A 19,340-nucleotide genomic window follows, 5' to 3' on the forward strand; every position below is an offset into this window, starting at 1 on the left:
CACAAAAAAGATGTCTAAACTCTATACAATTTCAGTTTTTATATTAGAACTGATCTTATATATTTCAAAATTAGTGTTAAGTAACACCTGTTTTGATATCGGATTTATTTTCAAAAAAATGATATAATTGGTTAAGACTATTGACCTATCTACTGCATATTTATTTAGTGGCAGTGGCCAATTAACCTGTACAGATAAGCTAAACAATCCATTTCATATATTTCAACAATCCATTCCATTTCATCAATTGTCATATATTTCAAAGGACCCAAAAGTTTTACAACAAGCTGAAATATTAGAGACTCACCTATGTCTACATATCACAAAAATTAGGGAGGACTTCAAATGAAAAAATGAAAAAACAAATGAAGGGTATTTTCAGGACAAAACAATAATATATATACATATCTATATATATATGTATATATATATATCAAAGAGGCTTTTGAGCAGTAGCTACAAGAGAAAATGATTACACACAAACACAATGCATCTATGTCTTCCCCTTTTAACTTTTTCTTTTTCAGCATACCCACTGTTCAATAGTTCAATGTTATAATTGATCAAAATGACAGAAAAGAGAAACAGCTACAACCCAGTTTGATCAGGAACTTGAGACTCCACTGGTTGGGCCTAGGGGCTAGGGGCACTTGGTTTTGTTGCCATGGGTGACCATCTCAGTGTAGCACTTGTCACAAAGCTCTCTGTTTCCAGAAGTCCCAAGTGGCACACACTTGCAACTCACACGTACAGCATGTTCCACAAGCCCTGTTGCAAAGGTTTGGCCTCGAGTGAACATTGCACCTCTCCTTGCATAGCCCTCCACAGTCTAATCAATTAACACAAAACAAGACACACAGCAAATTAACTCATAAATTTTACCATTCAAAAACTTAGTTTTCAGGTCCAAAATCTATATATATTTTGGGGCATTATATCACAATAATCTTAGAGACCCACCTATGTCTTGCATTAGCCTTCTGATTCCACCTCTCACAACAAGCTGAAATAACACCCACAAAGGAACAAAACCCACTTTTCACTGTTAAATCATACAATTATTAAACAAAAATAGAAAAAAAAATGGTTTAAAATATTTTAAAAAAAGAATAGAATTTTTTGTTGCTTGGCAAAGATGAGGTAACTCTTCTTCAATCTTGATATCAGATGAAACCTGCAGCATGGATGCATATCCTAACTTGGTCAAATTAATATCTAACAGAGCACAACAGAGCACATTTTATTCTCTAATAGAGCAAAAAACAAAGTTACAAAATCATAAAAATTAACCAATGTGTACCTGAGTAAAGCAGAATAGTAAGACCCCCAACAAAAGAACCACATGTACTGCCATGGCTATGATATCAGACACTAGACTGGAGGCTAAGTTCAAAAGAGTACTACTGCCATGTTATAATACCATAATATGTTGAGAAACCCCTAGTCTTCTGGATGCTCTAGAGAATGCACCAATATATAAGAGTTCAAGGCATCAAACCCACCTTAGTGAAATATAATGGGCAGCAACGCTTGTTTTCCTTCTTCGCAACTAGAAGGTCGGACTGTAAGCACAAATTACTCATAAGATACATTTCCATATTCACACAAGCAAGCAACAGATTCAAGCATCTCATACCAGCCAAGAGAGTCATTGCCCTTTCACAAACAACACAAGTAATACTAAGCTAGATAAACAATAAATTTCAGCATTTTTCCATTTAGACATTTAATTTCACAGCAAGTTAAATACCTTTCTATAGCATTGAGTGCAGCGACAACACAAGAGTTTGAGTTTGTTTCTCTTCCCTGCCAAAGTTAAGTGTAAGTCCATTTAATTGAGTAAGGTGATTTCTCTATCTTAAATATGGTCCTTTCTTACCACAAGTTACTTAGTTCCATTAGCTTCTTCAAAACTCACTAACTTGTAAGTTGACTGAGTTTTACAACTCCACTAGCTAGCTAGTATGTAATATTATAAATCATATTACATAGGCATACCATAACTCACAATCCCCAAACAAATGAACCATCCAGGCAAATCAGAAATATCAATCACATGTAGTATATGTATAATATAGATATAACAAAGCTATACTGACAGTGTATTTGATGACCAATGACAGTGCATAAATCTACAAATAAATAAATAAATATGTATAAATAAATAAATCTGAAGCTCATACCTAAGTTGTTTTGTAGCTTGCCTTGAAGGGCAACAAGGTAGAAAACAAGACAGGCTTGATGAGTTGAAATCAGCAACTAGCAAGTGCCTCTGAATACGGACTCTGCAACAGACCAAAGAATAAGATAGCCTAATCATTGCCAGATCATTCTTGAAAACATCTTTACACATAGCTATGCATCCAACCTGGCAATCTACTACACCCCATCTTTAGACTGAAAATAGGTCCATAGCACCACATGTAATTCATCAATAATAAGCACCAAAACTTATAGCACTGAAAAAAAAAATCAGTATAGTTGCAGTGGTACAAATAACAATTATAAGAGCTATTGGAGAAATGAAATACCAGCACTGTCAGTGGTATGAATAAAGCTATTAAATACATCCCCATAACAAATCTCAATCACATGTAGTATATGTATCTGCTCCAATGACCAATTCCAGTTCCACTCTATCAATTCCTCATTAAGTGTGTAATAGTTTGTATGAATGCTTAAGACCCTAAACAACTGAGGAACTCAACTCTACAGAATTCACAAATTACTAAAAAAAAAAAATGCAGACTTGTAAGTCTCATGCAAACAAAGAATTTAAGAAACATAAGTAATTTCAATCAGATCTCAGTCAAGTCCATAACTTTGCTACTTTACACATTACATACAAGCTTAACCATTAAAATAAACTAATTTGATTAACTAATAAATAGCTACAGAAAGAAGTAAATTTAATACTTTTAAATGAAACAAATAAAGAGAAAGAGAACAAATATTTATGGAGAAGAAGCACTGATGCTTGAAAAGGCAAGAAAAATTTAGCACAACAATCACCTTCATGGAGAATCCTATATCTAAACCAACATGTCTATAACCTCTCTAACACAAACATATATCAATAAGTCCTATATCCTTAATTTCTAAAATTAAAAGAATTGATCGAAATACAATTATATCTCTAAGCCTAATCTCAGATTTATTAAAAAAAAAAGCTCTACAATGTGATGCTAACCATCTAGTGTGCTCTTTCATATCCAAAGAAACAAAGTTGATCTTCCTAGCTTATAATTTTATTAGCCCACTCCATAATGAATCAAAATTTAGACCGACAGTAGAATAAGCAACAAATTAACATCTTACCATCACTTCCAATACTAGTTCGACAACTTTGTTGCCTCTGCCTACAGCAAGGATACTGGCTTGAAGAAGTAAAAGACAAATTTGTACGAGAGATACCAAACACAAGCATATTTGTCCATTGTGAAGTATCTGAAGGCTCCTAGTCCAAGACTCGTAATCAAACTCCGCCCTAGCCTGCACTCCCCAAAACCAAATCCCCCAAAATCCAAAACCTTAATTAATCCAAAACAAAAATTAGATTACGCTAAACTAACCTTGCGGTCATGCTCCTCGGCTAAGAACTCAGTTCACATCGCTCTTGGGAATGGAGTCGTTGGAGTCGATGGCGAGGGCGGTGTCACGAACCTAGACTGGGAGGCCTTACTCGAGGTCCAGGAGGTTCTTAAACTTGTTGTAGGCCTGGAAAATCTCAGCCTTCCTGAACAGGGCATCGGGGCCGAGCCGCCACTGGAAGACGGTGAAGGGGCTCGTGCAGATCTTGCACTCCTTGCCGTAATCGGCGCGCGTCAAGCCGACGTAAGGGTTGTCGCCGAGGCATGACTCGCAGATCGGGAAGTCTGAGCTCTCGATCTTGCGACGTCGTCCAGATCGAGCTCTCTTCTCTCTCTCTTCGCGACTTCTCAGACTTCTCTTTCTCTCGGATTGGAAAACCAACTAGCTTATAACCACAGTCGTATGGAAAACCAGCTACCTTAAACTTCGCGCTCAATCATCTTCGTCGGAGATCGATGAAGAAGATGGATGAGTTTGAGTGTGGGTGTGGCCGTGGCTGTGGTTGAGTTTGGATGTGAGTGTGGGTGTGTGAATGCAAGTCTGTGTGAGCTATAGAGTGTAAATGCGGGTTGTCAAATTTTTTTTAAGTGGTGAACAGTAGCGCCTTTTTTCCATTATTAGTATAGATATCAATTTTCAATGCGATATATTTGTCCAATAAAATATATGGCATTGAAAATTTTGATGAAATGTAAAATAGTTTACGTATCCGTTTTTTAAAAAAAATCACTTAATTAATATTAAAAATTATATTATATCGAATACTTATAAAATTGATATTAATATAGTGATATGTATGAATTTTTTTTTTCTACCGGTGATGATTTTTGAGAGTAGGGTGTGGATGTTATGAACTTATGACTAAATGGGTGTTCGATCAGATTAGATTGTTTGGGCATATAGAATTTCTCATTTATTTTTTATGTACAGAGAGAACATGTTAGTTTGGTAAAACTTTCAATACGTCAAGAAATGCTCTCCCACTCAAAAAAGCTACAATAAAGTTAATGAAATAAGGATTAAAACTTAAAAAAAAAAAATTGCACAAAATTTAAAATTTAAACAAATTGCCTACATTATGATCATCAGTTCATCTCTACTAACCATGTTTTATATCTACAATAATTATCCATCTACACTCTCCCACTTCACGTTTATAACTTCTTTCACTACTTAATTAGATAAAAACACAAATAAAATATAGATCTAAGCGAAAATTCACATAAAATATAAAAAAATACATGACAACAGAAAATGTTAATTGAAACACGCGGGAGCACGTGGAAAGGAGTTAGTTTATAGATAAGTAGAAGCCCAGCGCACGTACAGAAAATTCTAACACTACATATGCATGTTGCATGCATTAACAAATTTTCCCAAGTGCATATAGGAATTACTAATTCTCTCCAGCTTTACAAGCTAGGGTAATGCATCTTCTCATTGTTTTGATTATTAAGAAGCACAGGTACATATATGTAAGCTCCACAATCTCTAACGTTGTGTAATGCATGTATTGCACAAATAGGGCAGAGCTTAAGTCCTCTATATTATACATTACATAGCCTGGAAAGTGGAAAGTATATCAATATGCAAATATAGTACTACTGGCGTTTAGGTTAATCAACTTGCAAAATGATGGACCTATCACGACTTGTATTCAACACTGTAAGCTTGGTTTTGGATTATATATACTTCTGCGAGACACGTACGTCTTCTTCTAGAAGAGATCGATGCATGAGATGCAATCAATTATTTGCTCCTCATGAACTCTCCACCTCTGCACATTCAGTTAGGAAAAGGCAACCTGCATGGCGTAAAAGCATGCATTTATGGGCAAATGCTTGGCAGCAACATAAAACAGCAAATAGGATTTTTTTTTTTTCGTAATCTCATGTTTATGTTAAAAAAGACATCGTTTAATATTTTAAATAAGAGTTTAAAACAACGTAGTTATAAATATAGGTACAAAATCGACACTAATAAATAGGTAGAAATCAACACTAAAAGATAGACAGAAGATCCGAATTCATAAAATTTTATTTAATAATGAATCTCTATTTCCACCCGTCAAACTCAAGGAGATATTTTTTCATGGAATATACTTTCACAATGAGATGAGACTCACAATACATAGGACCCACTCATCGTAAAAAGTTACCACATAAGATATGCTCCATTTAAAAATTAGTGATGAAAATCCAGGAGCTAGCTAGCTAGTCTCTCTGTACAACAACATTAACAACAAAGCCAGCATATTGTGAAGGGACCATGTATCTTTCCATCTAGTCACTGATGACATTGACAAGTTAATTGCTTAAAAATTAAAAGTTTAGGAAAGAACTCTTCGATGGGTTGGACTAGTTTGTAGCCATTAAATTTGAAGTTAATAAATTGGGTACACTATTAACATAAGTGTTAATTAGAACTGAAATAAACTAACCCCAACTTGAGAGAAGTGTCAGAGCTGTCATGGTCTCGAGGAGGATCTGCTGAATGACACACATCAGCGATTGAGTACTCCAATGACTGGCCTTGTTCATGTACATATGTTTGGGCCTTTGTAATTGCCATCTGCCAAGAAGACAAAATTCATCACTATTTGGAAAAGAAGAATACAAGAAAGGAATTAAAATTTTATGGATCAATATCACATACGTACAATTTTAATTTTTAATTTTTAAAGTTTAACAGATTCATTTTTTCATAATTTCATCTAATATACCGATTTGTAAATTGTTACATCTTATCACATGTCATATGGTGCTCATACCATAAATGAACTCAACAAATTAATTCAGATCAGCACCTGCTTCAATATATGGTTCTCTTCACCAAGTTGGGCTACCTGCAAAACAAAACATGAGATATATATATAAGTCCCAAAGTTAAAATACACTTTCTGATCAGGTCCAGAATGAGGTAGTTAGTTCCTTGTTTTTTTTTTTTTTTTTTTTTTTGTCTATTTGTCGTCATTAATTAATTAGATGGATGGCATCACTTATAGTAATTGTTAGCTTAGTGCGACTCCCTCTCTTTACATTGGCCATGTACAAAAGTCTTCAAGAAAAACAGAAATTTGGAAAGATGAACTAATATTAATCAATGTAAATGCAAATTATTCGATGTAAATCCTTAGCCTTTGTCAGAATTTGGTCATATAATTATTAGTTTACTATATGCCATATTCATCTATCATTATTGCATGGTTAACTTGATATACATTATTGATTCATTTCTTAATTAACAGTTTCAATTTTTACGGCTCAACAGTTGTCTAATACGATAATATGATATCTCATAAATAGTTTAATTCTATTTTAACAAGTGTATATATAATATGTAAACACATTAGGATATCTTGGAGCCTAGCTTCACTACTTTGTTTAAGTAAATTTATAATTTTAAGTATGTGAACTAGATAGGATTAAAATCAGAAATTCAAATAGAGTAAGGTGATACTTTTGGCCTCAAAAAGGAATTGGAGTTATACAAGTCGTTATTTCATATTGTTGCTATAATGTGATTTTTTCCTGTTTGCACTAGTTAAATTGTGAAGCATGCTTATATGACTTGTACAATGAATTAAACATGCATATATGGAACTGTTAAAAACCTGAATGCATATGCATGATATATATATAAATTATTCATTGAGGACAGATTTCCCTTCATGGAGTCTACCTATGCATTACATTAGCATTCATAGTGATTTGAATCAAGAATGTAAACTCTAATGTATTTTGAATATTATGACTTCTTAAATACATATGGTAGGATATATATTTCTTTATCCTTGGGTTCGATTTCCTAAAAATATGCATACAAGTTTTTATAGAAGGTTATATGATTTAAAAATATGCTAGAGGGGAAGAGATAGTCTTATCTGCTTCCATTAGAGGACATCTCACTATCTAAGGCCTACCTGTGAGTAGGATATGAGGATATGGGTAATGGAATTACAAATTAGGGATAAGTCTACTATATTAAACTTTGACATGTGAGTTTTGTCATGGAGAAAAGGTACGCACTGTATTGTTCTTTATTAAACATGCATTTGCATCTCATGATCTAAATCATGGTTGGTTGTAATTAATGACATAATGCAATGATGATCCTAGACTGTTACTTGTAGGATTATGAATAATATATGATTAACAACTATCTTGGAACTCAGTCTACATATGAGTTTAACTATGATATATTGCTATCTTATTTGGATTCGCATGAATGTTATATACCTATTTATTACTGCGCTATTACTCTAAATTAATTTATTAAAAAAAAAATTCACCACTTTTTTTGGAGAGTTTCTAAAAGGCAAGGGCCAGCAAAAAAAAATTTCTTACTGCTAGCTAGGAAGTTTAAAATTTCGGACTATTTTTTCTTGTCATCTATATAGATAAGAAAATTAGTGGTATGAAAATGCCTTAATAGAAACAAAGAAAAGTTTCCTCTCTGACCTTCCACTTAAGAGAGCGGATCTCTTTCTGAAATCTTTCACCCTGAAATAATTAAAGTATATAATTTCTTCAAGCCATATATATTCAAGCTAATTTTATAATTAACTGAGAGAAACAATTAAATTAATTAACCTTTGTATCTGAAACACGCTCCAAGCCTGCTTCGATCTGTTTCTCTAGTTGCATTAATTCTTGTATGTTTAGTTCTTGGAGTTCTTCTCCCATTAACTGCCTGTTATACATATATATAAATATATTGGTGGCTCAAAGTCTTAATTAAATTTTTTTTATAATCGCAGCAACTAATTTTATTCAACAGTGATTATATATGCAGTTATAAATACCTGAGCTCGTGCGTCTTCTCTGCAGTTTGCTTGCTCAACATGGAGTATGTACTGCTGTCAAGCTGAGAATACAACAAGGAATTAATTTCAGTTTCACGAAGGAAAGTTCTTCAGAAATTAATTTCAGTTTCATGAAGGAAAGTTCTTCAGAAATTAATTTCATGCAAGAAATTACCCCCCATGCATTTTAGTTAATTTGGAAAGGAAAAAACCCCCCATGCACATGCTTGGATCTTGTTATTGTTCTCATTTGTCATCATAAGAAGTAATTAATAATGAATCTTCAGATATTGAGAGTCGAAATATATACCATATATATATTTTGTTGGACTAGTTTAGATTAATTGTTGGGGTATTAATATACTATATTTATTTTTTTGGTTACATTGGAAGGAATCGAACCATGAACTTAGTCTAATCCTAACCCTTATCCCACCCTCACCACTTGGGCTAACCCTAAGGGCTTAATATATATACTATATTTATTAATCTCCTGTGTGGCAACTAATAGTTGGTTCAAGTATTTCTTGCTACAATGTTATCTCCCATACATTGGGATCCCATAAATATGAGATCTCACACTTGAAGCTCTATATATATATATATATATATATATGTATGTAAATTTAGTTATGACATTAAATGTAGATAGGATCTATGGAATTACCATCTTGATCGATAAGAAACTACAAAAGGAAATTGGTGAAGTTAATCAAGAGTAGTACTAGAGGCAATTTTATAAATCTCAACTGATGTTGCAGTTTATTTATTTATGGGTCTACTTGAGAATTTCGATGTCATTTATTTATTTATAGGTCTACTTTAGATATCATTTATTTACAACAAGTAAGAAACTAAAATATCGTAACTAAAAGTTGGGATAATAATTATCGTCTCTAGTATATACATACTACAAGAGGTACACACTTGGATATGATCGAGATTCCGTTTAAGGGCTAACCCTTGAGCCAAAATTACTTGTACAACTTTGTTTTCCTAACCCCCTAATCTCCTAACCTAGCTAATATTTCAATAATAAAAAGACATGCATGTGTCTCGTAATTATAACATCTTATGGTTCACACTTATTTACAGCTATATATAATTAAAATAATAATAATAATAAAAAGTAAGAAACATGTGTAATCAAAAGTTGGGTACTTCTTATAGATTTTTCGAACCACTTATATTTGGTCTGTTCATTTTGACTTTATAATTTTACTATTTTCAACACTATTATTTGTTGTGACTAAGAGGTTTCTACCGGTAACGCTGAAAGTAAGAAGATTAATACTCTTTTGTCTCCTTATTATTATTGATTTAAGATTGATGTAAACCGATTTTGAAGGATTCAAATTCAGTATTAAATCTAAAACTTATTTAACACCACATATTAATGTTAAATTTTTTTTTAACACCACAAGGAAATGGTTTGGAGAACTATGCTTTGTTTGATGGTACACATAATACTCAAAGCTAGGGAAAAGAAGAGTTCGATCATCTGGAATCATATATGCATGTATGGTTATGTTCTCATTTTTTAACATGTTTTGGATCGGTGAAAACTAATTTATATTGCAAATATGTCATTCGGTCATTGCTATAGAGAAATAGGACTACTCTATAGACATAGCTAGCATCATACCTGCAAATCGAGAGATGGTTGATCCAACTTGTCAAGATTTTCTGAATTCAGACCACGCCTTGCAATTACTTGTTGCACGCTTTACACAACAAAAGAATTGAATGTCATCTTCACTTAATCAATCCAATTAACTATACAAAGCATTTTAGAAATCGAACTATATGTTACTTATTCAAGCCTTGAATTGAGAGAGAGGTATTCTTCAATTTGTGATCGCTTTTGACCTATATAAAGAAATTGGTTGTCATACAACATTTGCTTGTATGGCTATTTAAGTTAATTGATAAATATATATGTATGAAAAAGTAATAGAATTATGTCGTTGAGCGCTTAAATATTAATTTTGTAACTACTTTTTTGAGCTCACCATACAATATAATTTCATAGTTCAAATCATCCATTTTCTAGGTCGGTCTCATTCCTATGAATTTAGAATGCTTAATTATTTATTACGTGGGATAAACACCCTTTATATATATACAAGTATTACATGGGCCTTTACATAATAGGGCTTATACAATATAAGATGTTCTAGATAATTTTAACAACTTGGTGAGCACGTCACTAAGGCTTAACACCTCCCCCCCCCCCCCCCTTCAAACTCGGCAGCCTTGGAGTGATGAGTTTGGATTGTAAAAGAAGATGGCGAGGCTTGAACAACGGCCTTGGTGAGGAGATCAGCTGGCTGGTCAATGGAAGGAAGATATTGGACACGATGACTACCATAAGCAACTTTCTCACAAACGAAGTGGTAGTCGAGTTCAATGTGGCGAGTACGTGCATGGAAGACAGGGTTTGCTGCCATGTAAGTAGCACTTAAGCTGTCACAAAAGAGAAGAACATGAAATGTAGTGGACTGATGCAACTCATGCAGAAGATAAGTGAGCCACACAGTCTCAGCGCAAGCGTGAACGTACAAGATAACGATATTTTGATTCGACGCTTGATCTAGAAACAGTGGGCTGCTTTTTAGAGCACCATGAAAGAAGATTAGGACCGAGAAAAATGAGATAACCAATGGTGGATCTGCGGGAGTAGGGGCAGCCAGCCCAATCAACATCAGAGAAGGCCCGCAATTGAAGAGGGCTGGGTGAAGATGGGGATGGGTAGATGAGCAAAGGGAAAATCCGCCACATTGAACTTGACATGGCGAGATATATAGACTCGCTGCATCACTGGATCCAAACACTTGTAACCTTTGTGTTGCACATTATAACTCAAGAAAACACACTTTGTTAAACAATAAATTAATTTATTCTTAACATAAGAGCCCAAATATGGGTAACATGCACACCCAAAAATGCGTAAATGAGAATAGGAAGGAGGAGAATTAAATAATAATGCAATGAACTTGACATGGCGAGAAATAGGATAGCGAATGGTACCATCCGTGCACTATTTGGGTTTGGATACACCAGCCTTGGAACGTGTGGTCATCGGATGGATGTTGGTCACCTCTAGAAGAGGTGTTGCTGGAGCAGAAGGCGAAATGGGGGTTGTAGCCGATGATGAAGGTGAATTGGGTAGCAGAGGTAGCTCAAAGTTCGGCAGTATTACTGCAGGATGCTGAAATGGAGTTGGTTATACAGCAGGCTGGTGATGAGCAATCAAAAAAAGGAGAACTTCTACCGTGGGGCTGGGTGAAGATCGGGATCGGTAGATGAGCAAAGGGAAAATCCGCCTCATTGAACTTGACATGGCGAGAAATATAGACCCGCTGCGTCACTGGATCCAAACACTTGTAACCTTTGTGTTGTACATTATAACCCAAGAAAACACATTCTGTTAAACGAAAAATTAATTTATTCTTAACATAAAAGCCCAAATATAGGTTACATGCACACCCAAAAATGCGTAAATGAGAATAGGAAGGAGGAGAATTAAATAATAATGCATGAGGAGAAGACCAATTAATAACCGGAGATGGTAGAATGTTAATAGGATAAACCACAATAAGAGTCGCCTCAACCCAATAATGGACAGGGGCATGGACGGCAGCAAGGAGGGTTCTAGTGAGGTCCGCTATATGATGGTGCTTGCGCTCTGCAAGCCCGTATTGTTCGGGTGTATGCAGACAAGAGAACCTTTGTTGAATTCCCTTAGATTTACAAAACTCAGAGAAAGAAGAGTTGACATATTCTCCGCCACCGTGACTTTGGAGAAATTGAATAGACTTGTGAAAAACATTAAGAACCATGGCATAAAAAGTTTTAAAATGAGTGAGAACTTCGAACTTATGTTTAATTAGGAAGATCTAGGAATAACGTGTAAATTCGTCCGTAAACAATACATAATAAAGGAACCCAGAATTAGATGGAATAGTAGATTGCCATACATCTGGATGGATAATAAAAAATGGAATTGTAGCATGAAGGTTTATTCGATTAAAAGGTAAACGATGTATGCAAGCAACAGTAACATGCTGAGGAGAATAACAGGTAGTGCACCATGCTTGAGGAGGCACACCAAGAACACCAGGATCCGAATTGGTCCAAGACTTAGGACCAGGGCCTCAAGGAGAGAATGGGCCAGAAGAATAAGAAAAACCACCGTCAGGGTCTGCAGGATGGAAGCCATAAGCGAACGCACTAGTCCAGTTGTCGCGACCCAAGCCATTACCACCATGCCCTTTGTTTGACCAAGAGCTATGACCATGACCTCTGCCACGTGAGGGTCAACGACCACGACCAGACCCAGACGACTAATAACCACCTGAATAGGAAGGAATAGAAGAGCCACGGGGCTGTGCCTGTTGAGAATTGGTGAAGAGGGTTTTTTGTTGAGTAGAAGGATCAACGGTGGGCTTAAGAAGCTGAGATTCGTACGTAAGAAAGCGAGCACGAAGGTTCGGAAAGCTAGGCAGAGGCGGGAAGTTCATAATAGCCGTGACAATCACGCCATAATCAGAGCCCAAACCACGTAGAATGGCAGTGACAAGGTCAGCATTCGAAACCGACTCATTGATAGCGGCAAGAGAGTCGACAAGAGTCTTGGCTTCGTGAAGATATTCGGAGATCGTCTTGGAACCCTTGGTAATAGCCATGAGCTAAAACCAGATCTTAGCGGAATTGGCTATGGAACTCTGCACAAAATGTTGACGAAGGTACTCCCCCACACGGCCTAGGTTGTGGAATAGCCCACAGTCACGACCAGGATGGACTCGGAAAGGGTTGACGTGATGTAGCTTAGGACCAACTGATCCTTTTGATACCAAGAACGATACGCCGAATTCGAAGTAGGTGCGGAACCAGTAGGAGCATCGGCACCAGAAGGAAGGGTGGCAGGTGGTGCAGAAAGAGATCCGTCGACATACTGCCAAAGATCATGACCCACCAAGAAGGCTTCATAAGGTTCTCCCACAAAAGATAGTTTTGTTTTCTGTAAGCCGGAAGAAGTGAGAAGGACGAGGCAGCAACGAGAGCAGTGGCAGCGGCTGAGGACATGGTGGAGAGCCGGTAGGAAAATGAGGCGGATTAGGGTGGAGATAGACGAAAAAATAGACTAGGGTTTAAAAAAGGGAGGGAAGAAAAAGACCTAGAAGCTCTTATACCATGTGAATTTAGAATGCTTGATTATTTGTTACATGGGGTAAACACCCTTTATAAACAAGTATTACATGGGCCTTCACACAATAGGGCTTATACAATAAAGATGTTATAGATAATTCTAACTACTTGGTGAGCACGTCACTAAGTCTTAACAATTCCAAATATCATCATTACAAAATCCAAAGGGTTCTTAGTTTATTAAGAAAAGTCATTTGAGATGGTTAGCTCATGTGCATCAACTAATTAAGACCTAATTAAGGATGCACTACTACAGAGATTGAGTTGATTCAAGTTGATGAAGCCATCAAGATGGGAAGTAGATAAAAAACAGCAGTTGGTGAGGTGGTGAGAAAGATAATAGAGAAGATTGTTGTGAAATAGACTCACACAACATATAAACCACATGTCCACACAGGAAATGTCAAAGTGTAGACAAAGAAAAACATACAAAAGACACAATAAATATTTTTATTGGGGAGAGATGGATATTTTTAGTTATTTAGAGAGAATATCGAACTTTAAACTTATTGTAATCTTAACTCATTATTTCATCAGAGATGAAGATTTAAAATCCACTATAAACCAATAAATATAAGGATTTTCCACAACTCGATCTCAACCTTACAACCTCCATAATACATTAAAAGCTCTCAACTCTCTTCCACTCAAACTCTTATTACCCTTACAATCTTGCACCAGCACACCTACCCTAAAAGCTTTTATATAGATTTAGGGAAACCCAATACCAAGTAGAAGTTTGAAGAGATACTTAAGGAATAAAAATTAAACTTTCCTAAAGATTTATATTATATATATATAGGAAACCCACAATAGGAAAAATCCAAACCAAATAAGAATTTGGGACCTGACTAATGAATCTCCACCTTAATTAGTTCAATTTTGTCCACTTTCACATCAAACACCATATATACCAAGGGTATGATCTCTCAACGTACACGCCCTTCTTGCACTCCTTTATGGGTAAGGGTGCACCCTATGAGACAACTTGTGAAGGGTTAACTCATCAACCTTGAGAGTTTAACCCTTTGTCATTAGCCAATTAAATCATGCATGTACTACTTTTCTCCATTTTTCTCAAGCGCGCTGGATCCAACTTCTTTAACCCACTTTCACCCAATGTACTCTTCTTCCTTTTAAACAATTCTTCAAAGTTCCAAGCTTTGGTTCTTTTAAAATACTTCTTCTCAACTCCATTTCTTGGAGGGGTCTGAATAATAAATCATTTTGATCTGTCTCTAGCAATGAAGAAAGCCACTAATTGGGTCCTTCTTAACTCCACCTTATAATACATTAGAGTACTGTCCTTGCTTATCTTTTCTAACAATTCTCTCAATAAAACCAACCCGCATAATGCTTTTCCCAACGATAACTCTTGCATAAATCCAACTTTCTACTCATGTATCTTAGCATTCCATCCATAACATTTGGTTTTCATCTCTAAAAGTGTGGCTGCAACTCTACGTACTCTACTTAATTAAAACTGCACGTCTTTATTAGTTTGTGTACGTTAATCTTATAACTTCTTATAGTAATTCTTCCTTAGCTGAGAATCGGGGGATAACCCTAAAAATTCAGTGCATGACATAAAGAAATCAAACTCTTCCTTAAATTTGGAACATATTGCACACCATGTAGTGTTTTAAGTTTTAACAACCCCATCAAACATCTTAATCTTCTCACAACACCACCAATAGCTTCACAACTCAAACCATTTCCCATATAAGTGTACAAGTGAAGTTTTTAATTATTTTTATTTTTTTCTTATATGAGGAGTGTACAAGACTTGTAAGTTTCGAGCTACTATCAATGTGGATACTGACACGTGGTACGAGCATGCACATTCCAAGATCTAACCATCCAATAAGAAAGAACTACCACTAGCTAGCTGTCACAGAAAACGCCATTGCATAAATCTCATCACTAGACCTATCATCCATAACATGAATTAGCCTCTTTTGGTCTTTAGTTCCCCTTGGCTTCTAAGTCTCGATCTTATGTATTTCTTCTTTTTTGACAATACCTCTTGATGTCCAAATCTTCCTTGGGACATGATCAATTAAAATATAAAATATATAATTTACAGTAATCAACCAACTATACAAGGTGGAGGGAGGGACTTGTCAAGACACGACACCTACCCAATTCCATATAATGAATAGTTTGCTTTCCATATATGTATAGTTCAGTCTTATCAAATGTTGGGGGGATGACAAAAGAGGAAATAATGCCTTTTTATTGCATCTCATTATAATTTTCTTATGAAAGTTTATATTGTGGAATAACTATTGCTGTAATTTTATAGGTTTGGATTCAAACACATAGGTCAGCATGTTAGAGAGAGAGAGAGAGTAGAAGGCAATCGTTTAAACGTCTGAGGGTCAATATATTAATCAAATTTCTTATCACTATACGAGCACAACTTCGCTTACTATGAATTAACATGAACTAATTAAGATCAAATGTAGTGAAAATAGTATACATATAGTATGAATCTTAGTTATAGGTTTATAGCTGAATAAATCTAATCATCAGATCATTAGTGTGATCGATATTAAGGATTATATTTCCTACTTCAAATCCCATTTTTTGATTAATTAACTTGGAATATCTATAGGTTTAATTTTTGTCACCTTAATTAAGTCATTGAAGAGTTTGAGTGGTCAGGTCACCTCAAACAATCATATCACTTTTTTTCTTGAGCCAAATCTTAACATTTTTTGTTCTGAAATCTTAGTGGAGTATTTTTTGGTAATTCTATAGAATCTTAATTAGTACCTATTTTTATTGATATTGTTCCCATATATACTTTGGTTACTTTCTAATTACTCTAGATTTATAGAGTTGGCTTTTAGAATCTTATGTAGCATTATTTTGAAGTGTTCTTTGAAAATAATAATATTAAAAAAGAATTATTTTTTTTTTCTATTTTCTTATATATCTTGGTGTACTTAATTTTTATAATATAGAAAAGACCTTGAATGCTCTAAGTATTTGGTAATCTCTTTATAGGACCAAGAATCTTTAAGAATGTTAATTATAATCTTCTGTTGCCTTCATTTGAATGTAATTTAATTCCAAATTTTATATTAGCATGTACTCTAGCTTTTTCTTCATTAAATGGTTCCATTACTCCTTTAATCAATTAATCTTATATATATTCTTTTTTATTTTAATAGACTTTAGGGCCTTAGGCTGTCATATTTCATGGTGATCTGATTGAAATGGGTAATCAAGAGAAGATATATTCAAAGCATAGTATTTAATGTGGAAAAGTGGAAAAGTGGAAAAAAAAAAATTAATAATTTCTTGCAGCTTTGTACTAATTAGCAAATGCAAGACATGTGAATAATTCAGCTACACACAAAAAAACTATTAGAGTATAGACTCGCGAATTGTACTATAAACTGACACATTAATAATTAACCAGCTCAATATTCAATTAAAATTTTTTTTTTTAAAGCTCTCAATCTCTCTCTCATCTAAATGTTAAAAAGAGAAAACATAATGTTTAACTTTGATATATACTCAAAATTATCAATGTTCAAAAGAGAGGAATTAACCTTGAGCTGGAGTAGTCAAAGAGCTTTCCTGTGGCAGAGAAGACAATCAGAGCAATCTCAGCATCACAGAGAATGGAGAGCTCCTCGGCCTTCTTGAAAAGCCCTCTCCTCCTCTTCGAAAATGTCACCTGCCTCGCCGTTATGTTGTCGATCTTCTTGATCTGGATTTTCTTTCTCGTCATTTATTTTCCGGGAAAATGTTGATCCAAACCAATCCAATCCCTTACATAAAATTAACTCAAAGCTATCTGCAAACCATGCACCATATGTGTCACATAAAATTAATGATCGATGCAATGCTATCAGATCCAACAGATTTCAGATTTGAGTAAATGTGCACCTAATTAATTAAAGAAAGGGAAAAAGATATACCCATCACAAACATAAATCAACCCATTAATGGAACAAAAAAAGAGAAAATTAAGGAGTTGTTGACATGGAAGAAGAAGAAGAAGAAGAAGAAGAGAAATACTGAAAGATATATAGTGAAATAGGAAAGGAGCTTTTTTTTTTTTTTTGGCCAAGAAAATAGGAAAGGAGCTTACCTACCCGAAAAGGATACAAGAATAGAAAATTACTCTTGAGACCAAATCAATCAAAATATGAGATAAATGGGTATTCTAGAGAGAGAGAGAGAGTGGACTTCTGTAAATGGAAATCTAGAGAGTTGAAAAAGTGACATCTACTATCTAGAGAAGATGGTTTTTTGGTAAGAGAGAAGTTTAACATAAAAAAAGCATAAAGTGGCAGCCTCCCTCATGTGCACCTTTCCAAATTAAGACAAGAATGAAGAAACCAACCGTAGAATCAAAGAAAGAAGGGGAAAGAAGACTGAAAACCCTAGCTAGCTAGCTAGCTAGCTACAAATCCAAGCTGATCACTATGTGACTTTGAGTCTGTGATATGCAAATTGCAGTCAGTGAGTGAGAGAGAGAGAGCTAGATGGCCATTGGACACTGTTAGTTTCAAGGGTTTTTACCTTGTATATAGTGCCCTTGACACTTCTCTCAACACCAGCTACAAAGCCAGCAATGATCCAGAGAGAGAGAGGGTTGTGTTTGTGGTTGTGACCTAGCTACCAGAGTTAGCTAGTTCCTGAAAAATAAGATTCCTTTTATGGCCAATTAATGTGGTAAATTGTTAATGGGACATTGGACAGACTTGAGTCGTGGGTCTTTTAATTGTCTAATTAATGTGGAGAGCAATAAGTGAAATTATATTTCTTTTTCTGTTTTTTTTTTATCTTTTTATATTTATAATAGGAAAGGTTTGATTTCCGTACAGATAGCCACGCCACCACGACTAAGCAAGAATTATGGGATAGTTGTACCCTCGTTCCCGGCCATGTCCCCCACCCTTCAATTTCTCGGGATATGGAAGATTTCATCTATTCAGCTACAGCAGTTTCAGCATCTTTGCCTTTTGGGATTTCCAAACAGACAGGAGATTAGCTAATCCTAATTAATCGGAGGTAACAGAAATTACACTAAATGCCAAATAAACTCCTACTCCGTAATTGATTTGACAATGTTTTATTTGTTTATAATTAGATCTATTTTAGACTTTATTTAATTAAAACTAGTAAGAAATCGACATATATATCATTTCCTTTTTTCTTTTTTCTTTTTGAAGAAAAGCGTTGAATTTTATTTAAATAGACATATTTTCTTAGAGCATCTCCAACAGTTTAGCTAAACTTTCATTCATAACTATTTTAGCTAGATTTTTTTAAAAAGCTCACTCCAACAGCTTCTCTATTCACTTAACTGTTTTAGCTTTTATTTTTTGATTACTCGAATCTAGATAGAAGGAGATAGAAGATAGTTATTAACTAAATCTCAACTTTATATTAAAAACTGACATTGTTTTGTTGTCAACCATTATTTTTTGGGTCTTTTTTATTTTTTTTTAAATAATAAAACTTTTTAAAATTAGCTAAAATAGAGAACATTGTTGGAGTAAAATTTTAAAACTAGTTAGCTAAAATAACTTTTCAACTATTTTACAATAAGAATGAATCTGGCAAATTTTTTTTTTTTTTCTTTTTTGGGTCTGAATCTGGCAATTCTTGATCAAACTAAAGTGAGGGTGATTCTCACCATGATCAGTAGAAGATGAGATACTGATAGAATTAGAGCATCCAACTCAAAATCAATTGGCAATGGGTGGAG

General features: G+C 34.7%; 1 protein-coding gene and 1 long non-coding RNA gene across 14 annotated transcripts; both read right to left on the reverse strand.

Moving 5' to 3' along the window:
* Positions 1–238: 238 nt before the first annotated feature.
* LOC147298797 (uncharacterized) lies at positions 239–4,154 on the reverse strand. Of its 10 annotated transcripts, none has more exons than XR_015119975.1 (7): positions 3,573–4,154; positions 2,369–2,397; positions 2,184–2,285; positions 1,751–1,806; positions 1,301–1,562; positions 961–1,174; positions 239–829 (listed from the first exon to the last, which is right to left on the reverse strand). It is a non-coding gene; the product is annotated as an uncharacterized LOC147298797 (long non-coding RNA). The 10 variants fall into 10 exon arrangements; XR_015119973.1 differs by having other exon boundaries at positions 2,369–2,459; XR_015119972.1 differs by lacking the exon at positions 3,573–4,154 and adding an exon at positions 3,319–3,566.
* A 722-nt stretch (positions 4,155–4,876) lies between these two features.
* On the reverse strand, positions 4,877–18,247 carry LOC147298798 (MADS-box protein JOINTLESS-like). Of its 4 annotated transcripts, none has more exons than XM_086242957.1 (9): positions 18,149–18,247; positions 17,170–17,417; positions 10,041–10,119; positions 8,396–8,457; positions 8,184–8,283; positions 8,052–8,093; positions 6,398–6,436; positions 6,032–6,162; positions 4,877–5,395 (listed from the first exon to the last, which is right to left on the reverse strand). In XM_086242957.1, exons 2-9 carry the CDS (start codon positions 17,349–17,351, stop codon positions 5,377–5,379), a joined length of 654 nt encoding a protein of 217 aa, XP_086099083.1. In that variant the 5' UTR covers positions 17,352–17,417; positions 18,149–18,247; the 3' UTR covers positions 4,877–5,376. The 4 variants fall into 4 exon arrangements, with proteins under 4 accessions (XP_086099083.1, XP_086099097.1, XP_086099090.1 ...); XM_086242971.1 differs by lacking the exon at positions 18,149–18,247 and adding an exon at positions 17,719–18,081; XM_086242964.1 differs by lacking the exon at positions 18,149–18,247 and adding an exon at positions 17,715–18,081.
* Positions 18,248–19,340: the final 1,093 nt, after the last annotated feature.

Source organism: Dryas octopetala, chromosome 1, assembly GCF_963921425.1.
Source record: "Dryas octopetala chromosome 1, drDryOcto1.1, whole genome shotgun sequence".
In the NCBI taxonomy this organism is placed as follows: domain Eukaryota; kingdom Viridiplantae; phylum Streptophyta; class Magnoliopsida; order Rosales; family Rosaceae; genus Dryas; species Dryas octopetala.

Excerpts from the sequence above, each read along its gene's own strand:
- LOC147298798 (XM_086242957.1), bottom strand. The coding sequence starts at position 17,351 with ATGACGAGAAAGAAAATCCAGATCAAGAAGATCGACAACATAACGGCG. Across the intron at positions 8,094-8,183 it reads AGCGTGTTTCAGATACAAAG|GGTGAAAGATTTCAGAAAGA; the intron begins GTTAATTAATTT and ends TAATTATTTCAG. Across the intron at positions 6,437-8,051 it reads TCCGCTCTCTTAAGTGGAAG|GTAGCCCAACTTGGTGAAGA; the intron begins GTCAGAGAGGAA and ends TTTGTTTTGCAG.